General features: G+C 42.9%; 2 protein-coding genes across 2 annotated transcripts in view; one reads left to right on the forward strand and one right to left on the reverse strand.

The window, feature by feature from the left end:
- LOC125041896 (chitin deacetylase 1-like) overlaps positions 1 to 7,094 on the forward strand; it is a 15,058-nt gene extending 7,964 nt beyond the window's left edge. Inside the window, exons 2-11 of the mRNA XM_047637281.1 lie at positions 867 to 1,025; positions 1,318 to 1,422; positions 1,602 to 1,751; positions 2,042 to 2,157; positions 2,629 to 2,834; positions 3,149 to 3,270; positions 3,963 to 4,192; positions 5,442 to 5,612; positions 5,818 to 5,949; positions 6,218 to 7,094. Of these exons, the coding sequence (XP_047493237.1) occupies positions 867 to 1,025; positions 1,318 to 1,422; positions 1,602 to 1,751; positions 2,042 to 2,157; positions 2,629 to 2,834; positions 3,149 to 3,270; positions 3,963 to 4,192; positions 5,442 to 5,612; positions 5,818 to 5,949; positions 6,218 to 6,364 (1,538 nt within the window). The 3' untranslated portion in view covers positions 6,365 to 7,094. The remainder of the gene's footprint in view (positions 1 to 866; positions 1,026 to 1,317; positions 1,423 to 1,601; positions 1,752 to 2,041; positions 2,158 to 2,628; positions 2,835 to 3,148; positions 3,271 to 3,962; positions 4,193 to 5,441; positions 5,613 to 5,817; positions 5,950 to 6,217) is intronic.
- Positions 7,095 to 7,913: 819 nt separating this feature from the next.
- The window catches only part of LOC125041620 (cyclin-dependent kinase 4-like), a 148,478-nt gene continuing 134,561 nt past the window's right edge, over positions 7,914 to 21,830 (reverse strand). The window contains exons 3-7 of the mRNA XM_047636677.1: positions 16,095 to 16,233; positions 15,603 to 15,770; positions 15,305 to 15,465; positions 14,793 to 14,928; positions 7,914 to 13,772 (exon numbers count right to left, since the gene is read on the reverse strand). Of these exons, the coding sequence (XP_047492633.1) occupies positions 13,293 to 13,772; positions 14,793 to 14,928; positions 15,305 to 15,465; positions 15,603 to 15,770; positions 16,095 to 16,233 (1,084 nt within the window). The 3' untranslated portion in view covers positions 7,914 to 13,292. The remainder of the gene's footprint in view (positions 13,773 to 14,792; positions 14,929 to 15,304; positions 15,466 to 15,602; positions 15,771 to 16,094; positions 16,234 to 21,830) is intronic.

The raw sequence follows: 21,830 nt of genomic DNA on the forward strand, positions 1-21,830 counted from the left end.
AGTGTTACTTCACAGACCTCCCAAATGACAGTGCATTCCCAACCTGGAAAGTATATGGAACGTAAAAAGGTCATACAAGGTACCAGGCAATGAACAAAGACATTGCAATTGGCTTTACTATACAAATTCCTATGAGACATAAAAACAAACAAAACATTTGGTACCAATTTAGCATAGCTTATGTTAAAATAAACTAATAAAAAAATAAAAAAAAATATTACATTGAATATTTGTACTGTTAACAGCTTTTTAGATTATACTTATGTAATTCGAACGTTATTTAACGCAATGATATCCAATTTCTTTTATGCTATGTAGTGCAAATAATAACTATAGGCGTTGAAACTGTTGGTGATGATAACTTTGATGATAATGATAACAGTTACGATGCTAATGATGAAGCTGATGGTGATGATAACAAATAAGATAATAAAAAGTGATGATATATTGATAACGAAGGTGATAACAGCAATAACAGACATTGTAGCTTGATGATTATTACCATAACAAAAATAAAAACCCGATAGTAAAAATAATAATGATGATAATGGTGACGCTAACGAAAAAAAGTGGTAATGAGGTTCACATTATTAAAAGTACGATAATGATTAGTCATCACTGTGATTTACATATGAGGTTAACATTTTTCATTGATAAAAAATATATATTCTAAAGCAGGACCAAATTTAATCAAAAGATACTGAATACCTTGCACCATACATACATATTTTTTTAATACCTGATATAACATAATCTAAATACCTTATATAAACTTATATAATTACTTGACACATGAACTGCACTAACTTGACCCGACTTGACCTTAGACTAACCTAACCTAACCTAACCTTCCGCTTTCTTCCCAGCAAACGCGGTGACGCCTGACCACCCTCTTCTCCGGAACAAGCGCGCCCTTCGCCTCAACGTGCCCTGTATTTCCAATGGGCAGTTCTACCGTAACCCTAACACCGACCCTGAGAAAGTCCGCAACCTTAGCGAGTGTGCTAAGTACTATCTCTGTTTAGGTAAGTGTTTTTACTGTTTGTTACTGAATCGGTTAGCAAAACAAAACCCAAAAAAATTCTGGATTTGTTTTTTATTTGTTCGTAAATTTATCTTTTCCTCTAAAGGTGTGGTTTTCTTCTTCTTTTATGAACGTTTATTTCTATCTTTCTTCTGTAAACGCATATTCATCCTTTTTTTTCATCCATTCTCTTTCTTCGATATTCCCCGAGATGTGTTTGTCATTCTGATAATCATTACTGCACTTAAGACGACACAAATTCTACCTCTTCAAACTTTCTCTTCCTTTTACAGATGGCGAAGTGTACGAATTCAAGTGTTCAGTGGGTCTGCTGTTCGACATCGACCGCCAGATCTGTGATTTCAAGTCCAAAGTGTTCAACTGCGGCACTCATATCCGTACGTAATCTTGTGTTTACCATGTTCATAACAAGAGGGAAATACGACCTATCAAACCTAATGTAGATCCCAATTATTCATAAGAACAATTCAACTAATACTATTTATCTATTAGAAAATGTTACTCTGGAATTTACTGATATCTAACGTCAATATTCCCTAACAAATTCACCCAACAGAGCTGACGACGCCGAAGCCGCTCCTGGACACGGACGAGCCCATCTGCGGTTACGGCGAGTACGCATGCGCCGACAAGACCTGCCTACCGTCTGAGCTCTTCTGCGACGGGCAAGTTGACTGTTACGATGGCTCTGACGAGGGATGGTGCGGTAAGTCGAGTTGTTTTGGCTAAGGGCGCCATTTTGTTTTCTATAATTACGATTGTGCTTTAGTTTAAAGAGTCAGCATGACCGTAGTCGCTAAATTTCCACGTGGAGTAAATATGAATGACAATACAATGCAATTCCCTAATATCCTAAACATATCTGCTTCCGAAGTGTCTCCCTCTGAAAAAAAAAGTTCAACTTACTATCCACCACTAACACCCAACCAGAAACATCCCTCAACACCTACACCATAACGCTAAAGCAATAACACCCCCCCCCCCCCCACCTCACAGACGCCGAGAACGACCCTAACGCCGCCCCCCGATGCGACTACAAGAACTGCACGCTTCCTTGGTGCTTCTGCTCCCGGGACGGCACCCTCATCCCCGGCAACATGGAGCCCGCGCAGGTACTACTCTCTCGTTATGTTGATCTTCCTCCTGTTGCTTCTTGCCAAAGTGTGTGGTTTTTGCATTCCGATTTTGGAAGGTGTATCAGGTAATGGTGATTTTTGGTAGCGTATTCGTAGATTTATTTATTCATTTCGTTTATTTATTCAGATATTTTATTTTATTTTTATGGAAAGGTTAAAAGGCTACGAGGTTTAATTCCGTTTGGGTTATGCTGTATGGCTTCTCTAATTTTGATTAATGCTATTACTTTATTATTTTTTTTATCAAAGGTATACTTTTTTTGGCTTGTGTAGTAATACCTAAATATTTTTAATCAAACACACCAACATGATTCCATCCTACATAAATCTTAAGGTTTCTTGCGCGAGATCGTTTATAAATCCTACTTTTACACGCCTGGGAATTGTCAAACGCGCAGCGGCTTTGCAAACTGGCTATTCACCGACCCCCCCCCCTCCCCCCTCCAGGTTCCCCAAGTCATCTCAATAACCTTCGACGATGCAGTGAACTACGAGAACTGGGATATTTACAATCAGCTGTTCACCGAGTCGAGAACCAATCCCAACGGCTGTCCTATTCACGCCACTTTCTACGTCTCTCACGAGTACAGCAACTACCAGTACGTCCAGAAGCTGTGGAACGACGGCCACGAGATAGCTGTGCACTCTATCACGTAAGTATCCGTGCGTTGCTTTTAGGTTCGTGGGAAGATTAACGTAAACTGAGATTAGATATGTATTTATTGATACGGCATTGATTTAGTTTTTCCCCTAAATAGCGTTGCCTTGCGGAAAAATATTAATAAGTCATATGCACATTTGATTTATTTTAATGAGTAGAGAGAGCGAATAATAACTATAGTATAATAAAACAGGAAACACTACAGCAATAAAAAAAAAAAACTACAATTGATTAAAAATGAAATAACAAAACTAGTAAATGTGATAATGTCATTAGAAAGATTCTCAGACAAGTATCTCCCTGCAGTCACAAAGGTCCCGAGAGCTTCTGGAGTAACAACGCGACCATCGAGGACTGGTTTGACGAGTTCGTAGGCCAAGCGAACATCATCAACCGATTCGGAGGCGTCAGGATGGAAGATCTTTGGGGTAAGATGTCGGAGTTTTTCCCCCCGTCTGCCAATATCAAAATTAGGTTTTATGATTTTCTTGCCATTATTTTATCTGTTCCCCTGGATATTTTTTCTCTAAATGTATGTTTTTTTCGTTATTTTCTTTATTTCTAAAGTGCAAGATCATCCCCCATCCTTCTTCCCTCGTCATTTTTATTCTACGTGTATCAGATTTTGCGTATTTTTTCGCTTTTATATCTACATATGCTAGCTTTTCGGCCCTTGTTATTTTTCTTTTGAATGTATACAAGGTTTCTCTGCCCGTTACTTTTATTTTCAATATATTCCTTACGCTCCCGTTATGAACGAATTTATTCACGACTATAATCAAGCATTTGATTGTCATTAATATCACATAAGCACTCTGATTGCACTTCTTCCCTCGTGTCATTAATTTCAATCTACTCTTTACGCGCTTATAATGAACGAATTCTCTTACGACAGCGAAAAATTACACGTATTGGTAAACCGTATCACAGACATGCATTAACTAACGTCGGGGTGTGTCTATACAGCCTGCTTTTCGCATTTTTTTTTCCCTGACCAGAAATAGATTATCTTTCCCTTGCCCTTATTTTCAGTTTATTCCCCATGTGCAGTATTATGAACGTCATTAACAACAGGGTATACATAATATGACTTACCACACGTATTCCCTCCCCCACACAGGTGTTCGTGTGCCGTACCTCCGAGTGGGATGGAACCGTCAGTTCATTATGATGCGTGAGTTTGGCTTCGTGTATGACTCGTCCATGGCGGCGCCCTTCTCGAACCCGCCCCTCTGGCCTTACACCTTGGACTACAAGATGCCCCACAAGTGCCTGGGTACTGGTCAGAAGTGCCCATCGAGGCCCTTCCCTGGCATCTGGGAGATTGTACTGAACCAGTTACAGACAGGGGTAGGTATCACGTAAAGGTGACAGAGAGTGGTTGGTGGAGAGGGTGAGGGAGAGGGAGAGGGAGAGGGAGAGGGAGAGGGAGAGGGAGAGGGAGAGGGAGAGGGAGAGGGAGAGGGAGAGGGAGAAAGAGAAGAGAAGAAAAAGAAAGGAAAAGAATAAGAAAGAGAAAAAGAAGAAGAAGAAGGGAGAGGAAGAGGGAGATGGAGATCGAGAGGGAGAGGGATAAGAAAAGGGAGAGAGATAAGGAGAGGGAGAGGAAGAGGAAGAGGAAGAGGAAGAGGGAGAAGGAGAGGGACAACAGGAAGGAGAGGGAGAAGGTAAGGGTGAGGGAAAGGGGAAAGGGAAGTTAGAGGTAAAGGTGGAGATTGAGATGGAGGTGGAGATGGCGGAGGTGGAGATGATGGAGACAGGGAAAGAGAGAGAGGGGGAGGGAGGGAGAGAGAGGGGGAGGGAGGTAGAGAGAGGGAGAGAGAGGGAGAGAGAGGGAGAGAGAGGGAGGGAGAGGGAGGGACGGAGAGACGGAGAGGGAGAGGGAGAGAGGAGAGGGAGACGGAGAGACGGAGAGGGAGGAAGGAGAACGGAGAGGAGAAGGAGAAGGAGAAGGAGAAGGAGAAGGAGAGGAGAAGGAGAAGGAGAAGGAGAAGGAGAAGGAGAGGGAGAAGGAGAGGAAAAGGAGAAGGAGAGGAAAGGAGAAGGAGAAGGAGAAGGAGAAGGAGAGGAAAGGAGAAGGAGAAGGAGAGGAGAAGGAGAAGGAGAAAGAGAAAGAGAAGAGAGAGAAGAGAAAGAGAGGAGAGGGAGAGAGGGAGAGGGAGAGGGAGAGGAGGGAGAGGGAAAGGGAAAGGGAGAGGGAGAGAGAGAGAGAGAGAGAGAGAGAGAGAGAGAGAGAGAGAGAGGGAGAGAGAGAGAGAGAGAGAGAGAGAGAGAGAGAGAGATGAAGAAAGAGAGAGAGATGAAGAAAGAGAGAGAGAAAGGGATGAAGAAAGAGAGAGAGAAAGGGATGAAGAGAGAGAGAGAGAAAGGGATGAAGAGAGAGAGAGAGAAAGGGATGAAAAGAGAAAGGGATGAAGAGAGAGATAACGAGAGCAAGAGCAAGAACGGTAACGAGAGAGAAAAAGTGAAAAAGCGAAAGAGATCGAGACAGAAAAAGAGAGAAGGCGAAAGAACTCGAGAACGAGCGAACGATAGGACGAGGGAGCAACGTGATTTGTTGTCCTTTTATTTCTCCTAATGATGCCACGTACCTTTGCAGGAATACACATGCGCCATGATGGACCAGTGCCCGCCCTTGCCTGACGACGAGGAAGTCTACGAAATGCTCATGCACAATTTCAAACGCCACTACAACAGCAACAGGGCACCTCTAGGCCTATACTTCCACACCATTTGGTTTAAGGTCAAGCATAACATGAAGGGAATGCAGGTAAATCTATAATTCTAGTAGTAAAAGGTTATTCCTGTTAAGCTACTGATAACTTTCCTATTTAAATGATACAGCCAAACTACCGACATCAAAACAGTATGACAGTATCACCACCTTTAAAAAAAGTAAACTCACCCCCAAAAAAATCTCACAGGAACCACTGGGGCATGTACTTGCTAATTAATTCCTTCTGGCTCCCCCGCAGAAATTCCTGGACGAGGTGATGAAACTCCCGGATGTGTGGGTCGTCAATAATCAAGAGCTCATTCAGTGGATGCGCGAACCCGTTCCGAACGCTCAACTGAACTCGTTCGAACCTTGGAAGTGCTCGAAAACAGTGAGTAGGGATTTTTTTACACACACACACACACACACACACACACACACACACACACACACACACACACACACACACACACACACACACACACACACACACACACACACACACACACATATATATACATACACACATACACACACACACATATATATATATATATACACATACACATACACACCCAAACCCATAGACATACCATACATTAATATATATATGTAGATATCTGATCAGCATTATTAACCGGCGCGCAATCTCTTCCCAGGTCCCTCAGGAAGACCAGGCCTGCAACATCCCGAAGTCGTGCAAGCTGAGGAACCGGGCCGTCCGCGGGGATAGGTACCTGCACACCTGCTACGAGTGCCCGGACATGTACCCGTGGCTCAAGAACGAATTCGGTGTCGATCTCTAAGAGGCCAGGCACAAAGCGAGGGAGTTTTGTCTACCCTTTTAATTTTTTAGGGAGGGTAGATTCTAGTGTGGAGAGAGCGAGAACGTTTCCATGGATACTGTGAACGCGTGACAGCTTGCCATTAAACGTTAACATTACGAACAGGAACACGCACACGCACACGCACACGCACACGCACACTCACACGCACACGCACACGCACACGCACACGCACACGCACACGCACACGCACACGCACACGCACACGCACACGCACACTCACACACACACACACACACACACACACACACACACACACACACACACACACACACACACACACACACACACACACACACACACACGCGCGCGCGCGCGTGCACACGATTACGCAAACTGTCCATAGGAAAGAGTTGCATGCATAGACGGTGATTGGCAATCATCTCGACTTCAGATGTGCTCATATAAAGTGCCGCCGGTCGGCGTCGGCGCGTGACTGGGTCTGTAAATAAGCATTGCATTTGGCCGTTCCTGCTTTGTTTCTGTTGTACTTGGTAGTCTGTCCAAAGATACGAGATTCGACTAGTCACACGCCTGTATGTTTTTTTTTTTACTCTATTTCTTTGTTTCTGTCTATGATTTCGGATTGTTGTTCTATCTATCTTGTGTTGTTATGTTTATTATAGTTTATTTATGTTTCTTGTAAATACTTTTGAATGTTTTACATTAAAAATGTGCAATATTTCGTGAATGTTCTTTTTTTTTGCATGAAACTTCCCTTAAGTTACAAAAAAAAAAAAAAAAAAATCTACAAAAAAAAAACTATTTAAATCGTAGTTGTATTAGCATTGTGTGTTCCCGCAGTAGCCCCAGGGTATACTGTTGCCTTCATAGAGTAAAGCAACGATTACTAAATACAAATGCAATTAGCTAAATGATTTCAGTAAACCGATGACCGAACCAGCGCAAATGTAATTCTTCAGCAGAAAAACAACAACTCTTATTTTATTTAACATTTACGCCACAAAATTGGGGAATCGCATTCACCGGTACTTAATAATGCAGTCTGGTGGTCAGAGCTATGACTAAGATTTAAAGTAGTACTCAATTAGACCTTGGCTATTAGACGTCATCGGGTTATAGTGCCGACATAGCATATTCCTTGGCGCATATCTTACTAGTCTTTCTTCACATTTCTTATTTGATCAACTTGTAGTCTCTTGTGAGTTAAAATACATTTATAGTACCTTTTCTTTCTCTCTCTTGAGATCTTTGATGTTCTTGTCAATCATCTTGCTCCAATGCCATTTTACATTATTCAGCAAATTTTTTTTCAGGGGTTGACATTATTACAGGGTATTACATATATTTAACAATCCTGTTAAAAAGTTTCTTGATCTATTTGTGTAGTCTTTAGTCTTTATGTGAAGAATCAAAATAACAAAGACATTTGTATGTGTGCATTATTCTCCACATTTTTTTTGTAGTCCAACCTGATGCTACAAAAAAAAAAAGCAATCAACTTCCAACAACTTTTAAAAGAGAATGTAATACGAGTGAAAGACAGAAGTGGATTTTTACTTTTATTTATTTCTACAGTAAAAGTATAAATACAGAGCCGGGCCACTGGAGCAACCCAGACAACGGGGGAAGATATGCATTGTGACTTAGAGCTGCATTCTTCAAGCATGCTTAGCAAAAGTGAAAGGAAAATATTTTGGAAAACATATTGTATGAGTTTGATGTACAATGACTAATGCTGGATAATTATGAATGTTATACAGAGTAAATAGGTAAGTATGGAGATCAGAAGGAACCAGCAAAATATCTATCACTGTTAGTTTACATGACATCCCAAATGGAAAAGAAAATGTGTTACATTGAAGCATAAGGCACATAACTGGAAATGTTCCTTATGTACAGAATATCAGTAGTAATAATATATATCATGCACTAATATGCACTATTTAGTCTGATACAGTTCATGCTTCATGAGTCATGAGGTAAGGCACTTGATGGCAAGACAGCATCACACTCCACTGTCATGAACCGCTTAGTAATTGATTGCCCTTTAACCAGGACAACACTAATGCGTACTCTCCACTTTTGAAGACGTATAGTCAGTGACACAATACGTATGGATATATGCACGTAACAGTTACAAGATTTCAACCCAAATGAAATAAACAATAAAGAACAAAGGACTCCTGCTAAGCACATTTCAAGAATACGCCTCTTTTGATTCCACAGAAGAGGCTCTTTACGACACTTGAGTTGACAGAAGTTTCCTTAGCTGTCTTGTAGTTAAATGGTGATGTGGTCTATGATTCTGATGAGCTTAGCAATCTTAAAGTCCAATTATAATCATAATATGAAAGTCTTGGTGAAATGTTTACTACAACATCTTTAAAATGCATTCTAAATTTCAGTACTTTTGCAAAAAACAAAAAACGAAAAACAAAAAAACATACTGTTAACACAAGATATGAAACAACAAAACCCGATAAACACCGTACAATAAAAATTGAGACTCATCAGTTTGCAACAGCTGGAGATAGTATATAAGTTCCGAATTACTGCTATAAATTCCCTTCATCAGAATCCTTACAGTCAAGCTGATGTCACTGGCAAGGTCAGAGGTTTAGTATTATACAGCAAAAGTATAATGTGGCACCATTTTGTACATGTTAGTTGCAGTTTGAATTTTTTTTTTTCACATAATATTATCAACAAAAGTCCATAACCTCTGAATAAGACAGATGGTGATATTCCTGTGCATGAGGACAGAACGCCTAATCAGTGAATAAGAACGTCAATATGACTTAAGAGTAGGTTAAATTCGCTACAGATCTGTTAGGAATATTTATCTTTATATGATTTTTTCCTGCAATGACTCTGGAAAGATGAAAAAATAACTTTTGTCAATAAAAATGCCTTCTAATCAGTAGCTATTACATCATTTGCCTTTTAAAACAATGATGATTTTACACTACCCAAATGGAATAATATAAAGGAATGTTACAGTCAGTGGATAAATGAGCTATTTAATTTTTTCTCAAGTGAGAACATGTGCATTTCAGGTATATCCAAAGACTCGGAATAAAAAATAACGTTCGAGATAACACCGTTGTCCTCGTCTTAAGGAGATGAGTTGAATACAATGAAAGCAGGGAAACCAGTTGACTTTTAAATAGGTATCTAAATATCATCTATAAGAATGTACATAAATGCATCCCTTACTTTACATGGAATCTTTTGTGCAGTGGAAGCTGAATGTATTTACTGCCTGAGTAACATCCACAGAAACAAGTGACAGCAAAGACAGATTGAACTTGTAAAATAATATTTACATCTGTGGAAAGGCATTGTAGTGAGAAGTGCCTTGAGTGATTTTCAAGGTCATAGAAGTTAAAACAACATCCCTAAAATTTCTTGAGACAAGAAACAAATCACAGAATATAAATTGAAAAAAACAAAAAACTCATTCCTACCATTCTTTCTTGTTAAACCAATTATAAAAAAACAAATGACCAAATAAAAAACACAGAGTAGTTGTTTTCATTTATCATATAACATGAAGTAGCTGGCCTGTCAGATTCTTATGAACAAGTGATCGAGAAATTCTTCGTAATCTGAATAAAAAATCTGCATATTCTGCTGAAAACACTATTGTCCTTTTCTACACACATATCCTACAAACTGAATTATGGTAGAGATCATTGTTTCCATTTTCTCAGAAAAGCATACAAGGCGTAAATGAAGTACAGTTCATACGTACAACTAGGAAATCATAAAAAAAAAAATAATAATAATAATAAGTATAATAATAATGATAATAATAATAAATAAATACCCATGTGAAAAGATGAAAATGTAATTTCATTCCATGAGAACCCAAGATGAACTAAAGACACAGTAATATTTTTACCAGATAAAGTACTCCCATTATACCATTACTACCCCGAGATACTTCTTTTCCACTGTCCAGAAAAAACAGTAAAAATATCTCCATCACTGAGTAATAAATAAATTATATACTAACTGGTTGCTTCTCCACATTCACAGACCACATATAACCAGTAGCACTGACTAAAGCTCCCTGTTCATGTAAAAAGATCTATAAACACTCTTACTAAAACAGCACTTTTTTTTTTTAAATCCATTCCTCAAAACAAGACTGCTTACACTTCTGTGGTAACATTTTTAGTGGTCAGTACTACGTGAGAAAGTGAGGGTTTTCTTTCAAGCACAAGTCATCACATCTTTACTTATTTTGTGACAGCCATTAGATTGACTTCCATTTCATCTTTCATTGTAGATGCTTCTCCATGTGATATGTGTGTGTGTGTGAAGTCCATCTACTGCTTAAACACAGAATAATAACCAACATATATACTGAACTCTATCAATCAACAAAACTGAAATCTCTCCTCCGAAGACATTTCTTCTTTGCAAAGTGTCAGTTTTCTTATAAAGAAAACTATGTTTAATCTTTGTGTATATTTTCTCTGTGTATATGTAGACTTACAGGACTTTATACATGGGAAGGAGCAAACACAAGAATTTAACATGACTTTCTAAAGAAGAAAAAGAAAGAGTTGGAAGAAGGAAGAAAAGTTGGAGCAAAGGATAAGAATAAGAAGAGGAATAGGAATAAGAAAAACAAAAGGAACAGGTATAAGCATAAAAGCAAAGGGAGAGAATAAGAAAAAGAAAAGATACAGGGGGAGGAGGAGGATCGAAATTCTACAATTGAAGATAAAAAAAGAAAAAGAAATGAAAGGGACTCTTAACAGCATCTTGTACGAAGGCACTGAATTATATTAACCATAAATACTCTTAGGTGATAAATGAACAAAATAATTAATTAGTTACAAACAACAAGACAACCAGCCAGCAATGACTAAACACCAACTAATGAGTGATTAATGTGAATGAATACAACAAATGCAGAAAGCTGGATTATACTACACTAATTAAATGCTACTGCTGAAGCCTAAGACATTTTGACGGTGAGAGAAATACTTCTCATTGAACCAATGTATCACTCAAAATGTCAACAGTCTGTCTTTCTTATTTGCTTTCTTCATACTGTTCAGATATTCAACACCACTCACCATGTACATGCATATAAATAAAGAATGATAAAACACTCACAACTGTAAGATAAATAAGTAGGACCTAAACCACCTGACTTACAATAATTGGCAATAACCTCAGGTAAATGTATGGGTCTGAAGAGAGCTTGGGGTGCTTTGTCTAACTCTACTGCGTGCATCTACAAGAGAGACACTCCTCCTACCTTCAACCCAGCAATATCTTAGCATAATATGCAACTTCTGTTTGAATAAATTACCGTTTAAGCTGACTAATGTCAGAGACTGTCATTGGTTTTGGATACATATCATATTTCTTTATGTTCTAGTAAGTCAATTGTGGTGCACATACTGTCTGCAGTGTGACATGACAGTGCTGCAATACATTTTATCACTCAACATTACAATGCATCAACCATATGCAAATATCTAATGTTAGCACTTCTGCAATCACTGTGCACCCACAAAGTTGTAGAATCTAATGTGTAACAGATTTACGACAAAACAATACTTGAACAGATCTGGCATCAGCTTTTCAATTGGATCTATCCTAATGACTCAGGGTTATGTTTCTAATGATGACATGCTAAAGCAAAAGTGATACATGAAACATTTACACTCATCTGCTGTTGAAAGGGCTTTGAGGTCAAATCAGGCTGTTGGAACTTTAATTTGAATGGCAATCATACATGACACAAGCTATTCACGGACCAAGACAAGTTGCAATTATAATAAGAGCATAAAAAAATTCAGTTATAAAATGATACATACTTGCATTGTTTATGATATGCATACCTCTGAGCAGTCAAAAAGTTGCTAATAGAAGGTTCTAATGCTTTACTCCACATTGCTGTGTAATTACAATTACTACCACCCAATTCCACTGAGAAATGTAGATTATCTATCTTTAATTACTTAAATTTGGATTGCTAAAAAAAATAGGGTCCTTATCTTCAACAAAGACCTATATTGTCTACAAGATAGGTGTTTGATAGGATGAGTTACATCATATTCAGTTACAATCTTGGACAAAAATTTGGTTCATAATGAGTATCACTCTTCAAACCACATAAGTACCAATAAATATCAAATTTTGCTTTGAATCTAATCCATCCTAATAAAATAAAATTGTAAACCTCTTTGCACCAACAATACTGTTAGTACAAAACATATGCACTGTGTTGTTTGGTCTTCCCTTTGTTGGTATACATTATCTGACCAATTGAGCCTCTTAATTCTCTTAACAGATTTTTAAGTTGTTATCTTCAGTTCTGAGGTTTGCCAGAGAGACCAGCAAGTAACATAAAGCAATATTTGCCTTAATAAGTGTCTAATAAACTGCCACATTACATCACTCAATAAGCACCACTCACTAACATTTTTTTTTTTTTTTTTACTCTCTCAGGAATGCCAGAGGGAATGCTTTTGATGTTAGTTTCAGTCATATTCTGACTTTTCATGGAACGTTCACATCAAGCAACACTACAAAAAGGAACTTTCTAATAAGCATAATATGGAGTAAAAAGACTCCTACAGTGGGCATTACACTCCTTAACATCCAAGTTGCACACAAACACAAGGCACTATTTTTTTCCTTATGTTGATTTAGAAAAATACACACATCAGGCACTCTAAGTCAACTCTTGATTCACCACTGTTACAGAATTTTCAATATCTGAAGGTTTTTTTCTTTCAATAATCCTTGAACTAAAGTATATAAAATTTCAGAATCAAATAGTATCTTGAATTTCTGGCATAAAAGTCAACATCACTCAGAAAAAAATATATTATAATCAATAGGTTTACAACATAAGATTTCTGTAGATATATGCTTCCAGTAATTAAAACTTTCATTATTCCACAGGATTTGAGCTACTGCTGGTGGGAGGCAGACCACCACTACTTACAGTTGCCACTGTTGTAGAGGAGGTCGTTTCTGTCACTGAAGAGTTAGTGGTTGTAATGGCACGTTCAGCAACTTTGGGCTCGGGCAATCGTGATACTATGGGATTTGTATTGGCACTATTTCCTGCATTTGGATTATTTTCATCATTTGCAGTTACCTGTACGGGTAAAACTGCCTGTCCTGAGATACTTTCCGAAGTGGCAACAGAAGTATTAGTGGTGCTCGTTGCAACATGCCGTTGGTGGTGATGATGGTGGGTGTTGGCAGGGCTACTGGTAGCAAGGGGAGCTGGACTTAGAACCTGCTGTGTGGGAGTTGACCTGTTACTCGTGGCTATGATGCGGGGAGTGATAAGTCCCTGGAAATAGGGGTGTCGGAGCGCCTCTACTGCAGGAATGCGGATACTTGGGACAAACTTCAGCATTTTCTGGAAGAGGAAGAAAAAATTAGTACTTATACTTTGCGGCAAAGAAATCGTCAAGAGCAGATTTCAGAATAAAAGGATTGACAAAATAACTCAGACACAGTCCCTTAAAGGAAAATTATTTATGTCAGTGATATATGGGCATGACAGACTGGGATCTTTTAAGAAACAAGAGAAGAAAACTTTGCACAAGCTTCTTCCCTCACCAATGGAAGTCACTTTTTTAAAAGTAAACATATAATTATTTAAATGTTTCATTTAGACCTTCAAATACTATTCTAGCTGTTACACTAAACAGGTTAACTCTACACCTACACACAGGGGGAAAAGAACTTTAGGGAACAGATTTAAAGACAATATATGTGAGATATACCAAGGACAACTGAATATATTATGCTTAAGGTAATTTTCACCCTTGATAGAAAATATTATTTCCCATAAAAGCAGAGTGCCTGGAGAAAACAACAAATGTAAACCTCTATTTAGATCCAACAAAGTTTTTTCAAAAATAGGTTATAAAGTGGGGTCTCTTGGAGGGATATTTCCTTTTTTTTTTTTAATTCATCATAACCTCTTGAGCTATGATGAATTTAATTATCAAAAGTAACTAATTGAATTATCAAAAGTGACTAAAAATAGCATTTCTGTGTTTTGTGTCCAAATGTATCTGAACTTTGTGACCCTTTAACATTAAAAACTGCAAAAAAATGTGGGGTACCTCAGAGTAGAATGAAAGTACAATGAAAGTACTGCATTCTAAGTCATGTAGAGCAACAGTGATTGCAACAGTCATGCAATTGAATACCTTCTCCTCTCTGAATATACAACCTGACTGCTTAATATAATCCAGGCAAAACATTTAACTGAAGCATACTTAAAAAAAAACAAAAAAAAACTCACAATTAAAGAACAAACAGAGAGCCAATGCCTTGTTTGAATATTCAAGACCACGACCATGAGAAACCTGTTCATTTCGAATAAACTATTTTCCTCTCATTTTCCCCCTCCAAGACCCTGCATTACCTGAAGCAGATCTGCAGCGTCGTCGGTGATTTCAGGGACGACATCTCTGAGGTGCCTGCCCTGGTGGTGGCGGAAATTATTACGCATCAGGGACACGTCGCGCGGCCAGTCGCTCTCGTGGGGCGTCCCGATGACGCTGAAAAAAATATATAGATTAGAAGAAAGGTAATAAGTGTGAGTGTGAGTGTGTGTGAGAGGGTGAGGGTGAGGGTGAGGGTGAGGGTGAGGGTGAGGGTGAGGGTGAGGGTGAGGGTGAGGGTGAGGGTGAGGGTGAGGGTGAGGGTGAGGGTGTACGAGTGCGTGTGCGAGTGTGCGTGCGTGTGCGTGTGCGTGTGCGTGTGCGTGTGCGTGTGCGTGTGCGAGTGCGAGTGTGTGTGTGTGTGTGAGAGAGTGATTGGGTGCACGCGAGTGCGAGTGCGTGTGCGTGCGTGTGTGTGTGAGTGATTGGGTGCACTCGTGTGCTCTGTGTATGCTTGAACTATGAGGTCAGAAAACGCACTTATTCTACTTACTCGAATATCCTTTGCAACTGGTCTCCTTCGGTGTGTCCTTCGAACACAGGTCTTCGTCTAAACAGCTCTGCAAATATACATCCGCAAGACCAGACATCGACAGGAGTTGCATAGCTGTTGCTTAATAGGATTTCTGGTGCTCGATACCATAATGTCACTACCTGTTGGGAACAAAAGAGCGGCGGCTTGAAATACAACGCAATATCATCCAAGCACGTGCTCTGATCGAAACCAAAATACACACAAACTTCTCGACATTAGCAAACTTTTAACAAATCGCCAAGGGTGGAACACGTACCATAGTTGTTAATCTCATATTAAAGTCGTATATTCTCGCTAGGCCAAAATCGGCGATTTTTACTCTGCCTCCCTCATCCACCAGTATATTCTGTGGCTTCAGGTCTCGATGGATCACGCGATTACTGTGCAGGAAGTCTATGCCACACAGAATCTGGTGCATCAAGCTCTGCAATAAACGTTTTGTGTTAGGGTTTGTCATTTTTGAGATATAGTATCTTACAGCCGATACCTGTACTTAATATTACTGCTTCTGATATTTTAGGAATAGAAACAACATCGCATGGGAATTGGTTCACTGATACCTAGTGCGACTGATTCAAAAAGGTACATCTTGATACAAAAAAACAAACAATGTATATGAGCTAATATTATAGCATTAATATATTCCAGATATATATGCTCCTCGCCTTCTCCACCAGCCCTCCCTCCCTCGCACCTTCCCTCTCCGTCTCTCCCTTCCATTCCAACCATCCTCGTCGCTTCCCATTACCTTAATTCTAGCAGGCTCGAGGCCGGGTGAGGGGCAGCGCTTGAGGTACTGATCCAGGTCCTGCTTCACGTATTCGAACACCAGGCAGAGGTTGAGGCGGTTCTCTCGCTCCAGTCCGCCGCGGCAGATGTCCAGCAATCTGGGGAATAATGAATGAGTTAATAAACGAAGAATGACATTATTTGTTACCTAGAAACCATCTATCAAAGTAACATACATGTCAGTTGTGACATCACTCGCGGTAGTAATAGTGGCTATAACAACAATCATAACAAGAAACCTAAAACAAAACAATGCAAAGAAGTGTTATGATAAGAGATAATATTTTGGGTTGTTTGTTATTCCAATTTCTGTTCTCCCATCACAGAGAGACAATGCTGAAATCATGACTGCTTAAAGTGAGGGTCATAAAGATGTTTATTTGCGTCTTCACAACACGGCATTGTTATTCTACTGGTGGACAACAATAGAAAAAAGTGAAGACACGCGAGATAATTAAAACTGAGGCAGAACTGGATCGAATATTTGTAAACACTAATATCAGTGACAAGAACAACAGCAGGAGGCCCATCATGAACGCAGCAGCAGCGACAGCCGCGCCAGTAACACCAGAGGCAATAATCAGAATCAAAGGCTAATGATAAGGATGACGTGACCAGCGCTCCAAAAGGACTCGCGCCCAATCCCCCGGAGCGAGATCAGTAACGGAAGACGCCCGCGACGCCATTGCGAGCATTACGTCACCTCCCAGGCACACCGAGGACGCGGTCGGCACTCATCCCCGGCGAACAAGGTCGTCTTGCTGACACTCGGTCCTCGCCATCATGGAGGCCCCCCGGCCCTCACCCCTTCCCTCCCTCCCTCCTCCTGCATGGCCGCCATTTAGAGCCAAGTAATGGATGGTGGGCGGAGCCTGCGGCGCACGCCCCTGCACGTGAACTGTGATGTCCCATCGAGTCGCGGGCGCGCGCCGCCACCACGAAGGTACTGCTAGCCCTGGCCTGCGCCGTGATCTCGCCTCGGAACCTGCAATCCGAGTACAAACGGAGGAGTGCCAAGGAGTGCCTCGCATCTGCGGGAACACCGCTGCCTCCGAGGACCCTACGAGCGCCACAGAGATCAGTACCTCGCAAGGACAGCGAGAGACTGCGCGCGGCGCCACACCCATGACGGCGCCAGCCCGCTTACAATGATACTGAAGAAGTGCAATGTGCCCCAATGCCGCGCCTGCGATGACATCACCCTCGCTCACTGCCGAGTGCCACGGGGAAGTGCCAGCAGTGAGCCCACGCACAAGGCTGGCAATAGGGGAGTCAACAGCAGTAATTAACCGTGACACTGACATAAGCAAAGCGATACCGCCGAGCGATCTGCCGATACTTTGGCCGAGCCCCCCCCCCCCCCTCCAGAGAGGAATGCCAGGCAAGCAGCCGAGAGAGGCAGCAGAGAGCCTCGGCGGCCGAGGCAGCGAGGCCCCGTGGCGTAGGAGCCGTAGCTAGAGTAGAGGACCAACACCAACAATGGCGGGGGGAGGGGAGGCACCAGTCCTCACCTAGCCATGATAAGGCCCATGATGGCACAATGGGATTATGCTATTACGGGACTTACTAGGCGATGCCCCCACCCCCTCGCCCCGACACCCTGCCCCGTCGCCCGCCTGCGCCCTCCCCACCCTACCCCTTTCCGGACCCCCTACCTTCCCCTCCGCCGGCCGCAGCAACCCCAACGGCGGCGGAGGCGGCATCTCGGCCGCGGACGCCGCAGGCCCCGCTGATGACGGCGACCCGTGAGCACGCGGGGGAAGGCAGTGCCACTCCCGCCAGCCCGTAAGGGCGTCAGGCCACTGGGAACGCCGAAGATAACATCATCTTTGAACATCTTATCTCCTCGGTTATGCATGATCAGTATCGGATCGGGTAATGCGACCTGCAAGAAGTGGCCTTATCCCCAAGTGCCACAGAGGTCAAACTCCCGGCCGCAGGAGCACGTGATGTGGCAGAGGCCGACGAGGAGGATATCATGCTTAAGGGAGGACAAAGGCTCTCTGGAGACACCATTATTATTTCATTCAGAGGCCCAGCGCCAGGCGGGGCGGGCCGGGAGGGGGAGGGGAGGCAAGGGGGAGGGTGATGTAATAGACAGGAGGTTGTGGTGATGATTTAAGGCGCTGGGGGAGGCCGGGGGAGGGGGAGGGGGAGGCTGCACTGACCTCTGTATTCTCCCTTACGCGCACACACAAAACACACATACACACACACACAACTCACACACACACACACACACACACACACACACACACACAACAACAACGACAAAAAAAACAAAATGGGCGAGTAACAAGAGCAGAGAGCGCCGCCGCCGCCAATGAATGACAGAGACGCGCCTGACGAGAACGTTTTTCGAGAGCCCCCCCCCCCCCCCCGCTCAAATCCCCATCCGTCTCTCTCTATGTTCTCCGCGGAATTAAACAATCATAGCGATTTCTTCTTTGAATTCACTCCCTGTTCTGCTCGTCGCGAACCCCATTCTCTGTTCTGCTCGACGCGAATCCCACTCCCTGTTCTGCTCGACGCGAATCCCACTCCCTGTTCTGCTCGACGCGAATCCCACTCCCTGTTCTGCTTGACGCGAACCCCACTCCCTGTTCTGCTCGACGCGAACCCCACTCCCTGTTCTGCTCGACGCGAACCCCACTCCCTGTTCTGCTCGACGCGAATCCCACTCCCTGTTCTGCTCGACGCGAACCCTACTCCCTATTCTACACGACGCGAACCCCACTCCCTGTTCTGCTCGACACGAATCCCACTCCCTGTTCTGCTCAACGCGAACCCCATTCTCTGTTCTGCTCCACACGAATCCCATTCCCTGTTCTGCTCGACGCGAACCCCACTCCCTGTTCTGCTCGACGCGAACCCCACTCCCTGTTCTGCTCGACGCGAACCCTACTCCCTATTCTACACGACGCGAACCCCACTCCCTGTTCTGCTCGACACGAATCCCACTCCCTGTTCTGCTCGACACGAATCCCACTCCCTGTTCTGCTCAACGCGAACCCCATTCTCTGTTCTGCTCCACACGAATCCCATTCCCTGTTCTGCTAGACGCGAACCCCACTCCCTGTTCTGCTCGACGCGAACCCTACTCCCTATTCTACTCGACGCGAACCCCACTCCCTGTTCTGCTCGACGCGAACCCCACTCCCTGTTCCGACTGTTCCCTATTTTGATATCCCTTTCTCTTCTCCTGATATACCAGTCCGAACTTTTTAAAAGAACACCACACACAACGCCACCTAACTTCATTATCCTCGTAATAACCTTAACCTTCCCTCTCTTTTTGGTCTCCCTGACCTTAAGGCACGGGCGATATGACACCATCCCCCCCCCCCCCCCGACCTTCCTTTGGCTGTGGTGTCGGCGCTGTAACCCTCATCTACTCCCCCCCCCCCCCACCTGTATGATGTATCGCTGGTCATTCCCTTTGCTAAATATTGCTGCGAATGGGCGGAGGGGGCAAGGTGAGAGAGAGAGAGAGAGAGAGAGAGAGAGAGAGAGAGAGAGAGAGAGAGAGAGAGAGAGAGAGAGAGAGAGAGACGGGGGGGGGGAGAGAGACAGAGAGAGAAAGAGAGAAAGAGAGAAGAGAGAGAGAGAGAGAGAGAGAGAGAGAGAGAGAGAGAGAGAGAGAGAGAGAGAGAGAGAGAGAGAGAGAGAGAGAGAGAGAGAGAGAGAGAGAGAGAGAGAGAGAAAGAGAGAGAGAAAGAGAGAGAAGAGAAAAGTGAGACAAAAAAAAAAAAAAAAAAGGACAAAAAAAGAAAAAGTAAAATCGAAAAGAGAGAAAAAGAGAAAAAAGGACCCAACATTAACTGACATACAAAGATACAAAAAGAGCAAACAAACCCTCATACATTCTCGCCATCCTGGGTTCATTTACACTGGCAGACGATAATAGGCAGAAGCACTTCTCCCTATCCCTCGAACATACAAACAAACAAACAGACAAGAGATAAACAATCAAACACAAACAGACAAAAAGATAAACAATCAAACACATAAACAGACAGACAAACAAACAAACCGCAAACCAGACAACGAAAAATAAACCATAGGACCACCATGAGGGGGAGGGAATGAGGTGGGGGGGGGCATAGAGGGGTCAATGAGCGAATGAGGGAGGGAATGATGGAGGGAGGGGGACTTAGAGGGGTAAAAGAGGGGGTGGGAAGAGGAAATGATGGAGGGGGGGACTTGGAGGGGTCAAAGAGGGGGTGGGGCCAAGGGCTTAGTAAGGGTATGGAGGGCAAGAGAGTGGCGGGGCACAGACAGACCCCGGCCGCGAGAATCGTGACCGAAGTGCAGGTACTAGAGGGGATGTGGGGAAGGGGGGATGGGGATGGGGGAGACGGGGGAAGGGGGAAAGGGTAGGAGGAGAGGGGGGATATTGGGATGGAGGGAAGAGAGGGGGAGGAGAAGGGAGGGAAGTGGGGAAAGGGTGGGAGAAGTGAAGGAGGGAGAAGGGAAGTGAAAGAGGGGGAAGAGGAGGAGGAGGAGGGTGTTGGCGAAGAAGCAAGAGGGAAAGGAGGAGTGAAGAAGGACGAAGGAGGGGGGGGGGGATGGCGAAGGAGGGGGGGGGATGGCGAATAGGGAGGATAGAAGAAGCGACGAAAGGAGAAAGAAATGAAAAAGGGAAGGAAGGAGGAGGAGGATGCTACGGGGAGTAAATGAAGGGTAGAAGAACTGAAGAAGAAATGGAAGGAAAAGGGGAAGAATGATGAGGATACTACGATGACAAGAGAATGGAAGAGAAATGGAAAGAGAAAGAAAGGAGCGAGAAGGAAGAGGAAAGGTAAAGGAGAAGGAGTAAAGCAAGAGGGGAGGAGGATGAGGGAGAAAGGGAAGGGGAAGAGAAGGAGATTGAAAGAAAGGGGATAGGGGACGGGAAGGAGGATGAGGGAGAGGGAAAGAGTTAAGGAAGGAAGACGAGGGAGAAGGAGATGAACGAGAGGGAAAGGAGATGAGCGGAGGGGGGGAAGGAGAAGGGAGGGGGGTCAGTGGGCGCCCAGCGTGTGCGAGCGTGGCGTGCACCTCGCTCGCCATTAGCCCAGGAATGCAATGGGCGGCAACAGATAAATAATGACCGGCAGACGACCTCATCCTCATCCTCGCCTCCCCGAACCTGCAGTTTCAGGATGCCGCGAGAGCCTGCCGTCTGCCGCATGCAAAGGGGTTCGTCGAAATTATGCTTTAGGAAATGTCTTTCATGCAGGAGTTTTTTTATTTTCGTCGCCGCAAACGCGAGGTAAACCAACCGAACGACAAATTAGGAGAATGAAGAGAGGAGATAGGTAATCAAATCAATGTATGGATATATAGAATACACACAAACACATTTTTTTTTTTTATATAAATACAGATGTACACACACACACACACACACACACACACACACACACACACACACACACACACACACACATATATATATATATATATATATATATATATATATATATATACATAAACACACACACACACACACATACACAAATACATACACATATATATATACATATACACATATATGTATATATCATATACATAAGCAATAAAAGCCCCTCACACAAACGCTCGAGCCACAGATAATAAATACGCCCATCGCCGCGAGATCTCGGACAAGAGGCCAGGCGACAGCGGTCAAGGTCCCACTCTTATGTAAATATGGGCCAAGATCTTGCAAGGT

The sequence above is a fragment of the Penaeus chinensis genome, chromosome 31, assembly GCF_019202785.1.
Source record: "Penaeus chinensis breed Huanghai No. 1 chromosome 31, ASM1920278v2, whole genome shotgun sequence".
Classification (NCBI taxonomy): Eukaryota; Metazoa; Arthropoda; class Malacostraca; order Decapoda; family Penaeidae; genus Penaeus; species Penaeus chinensis.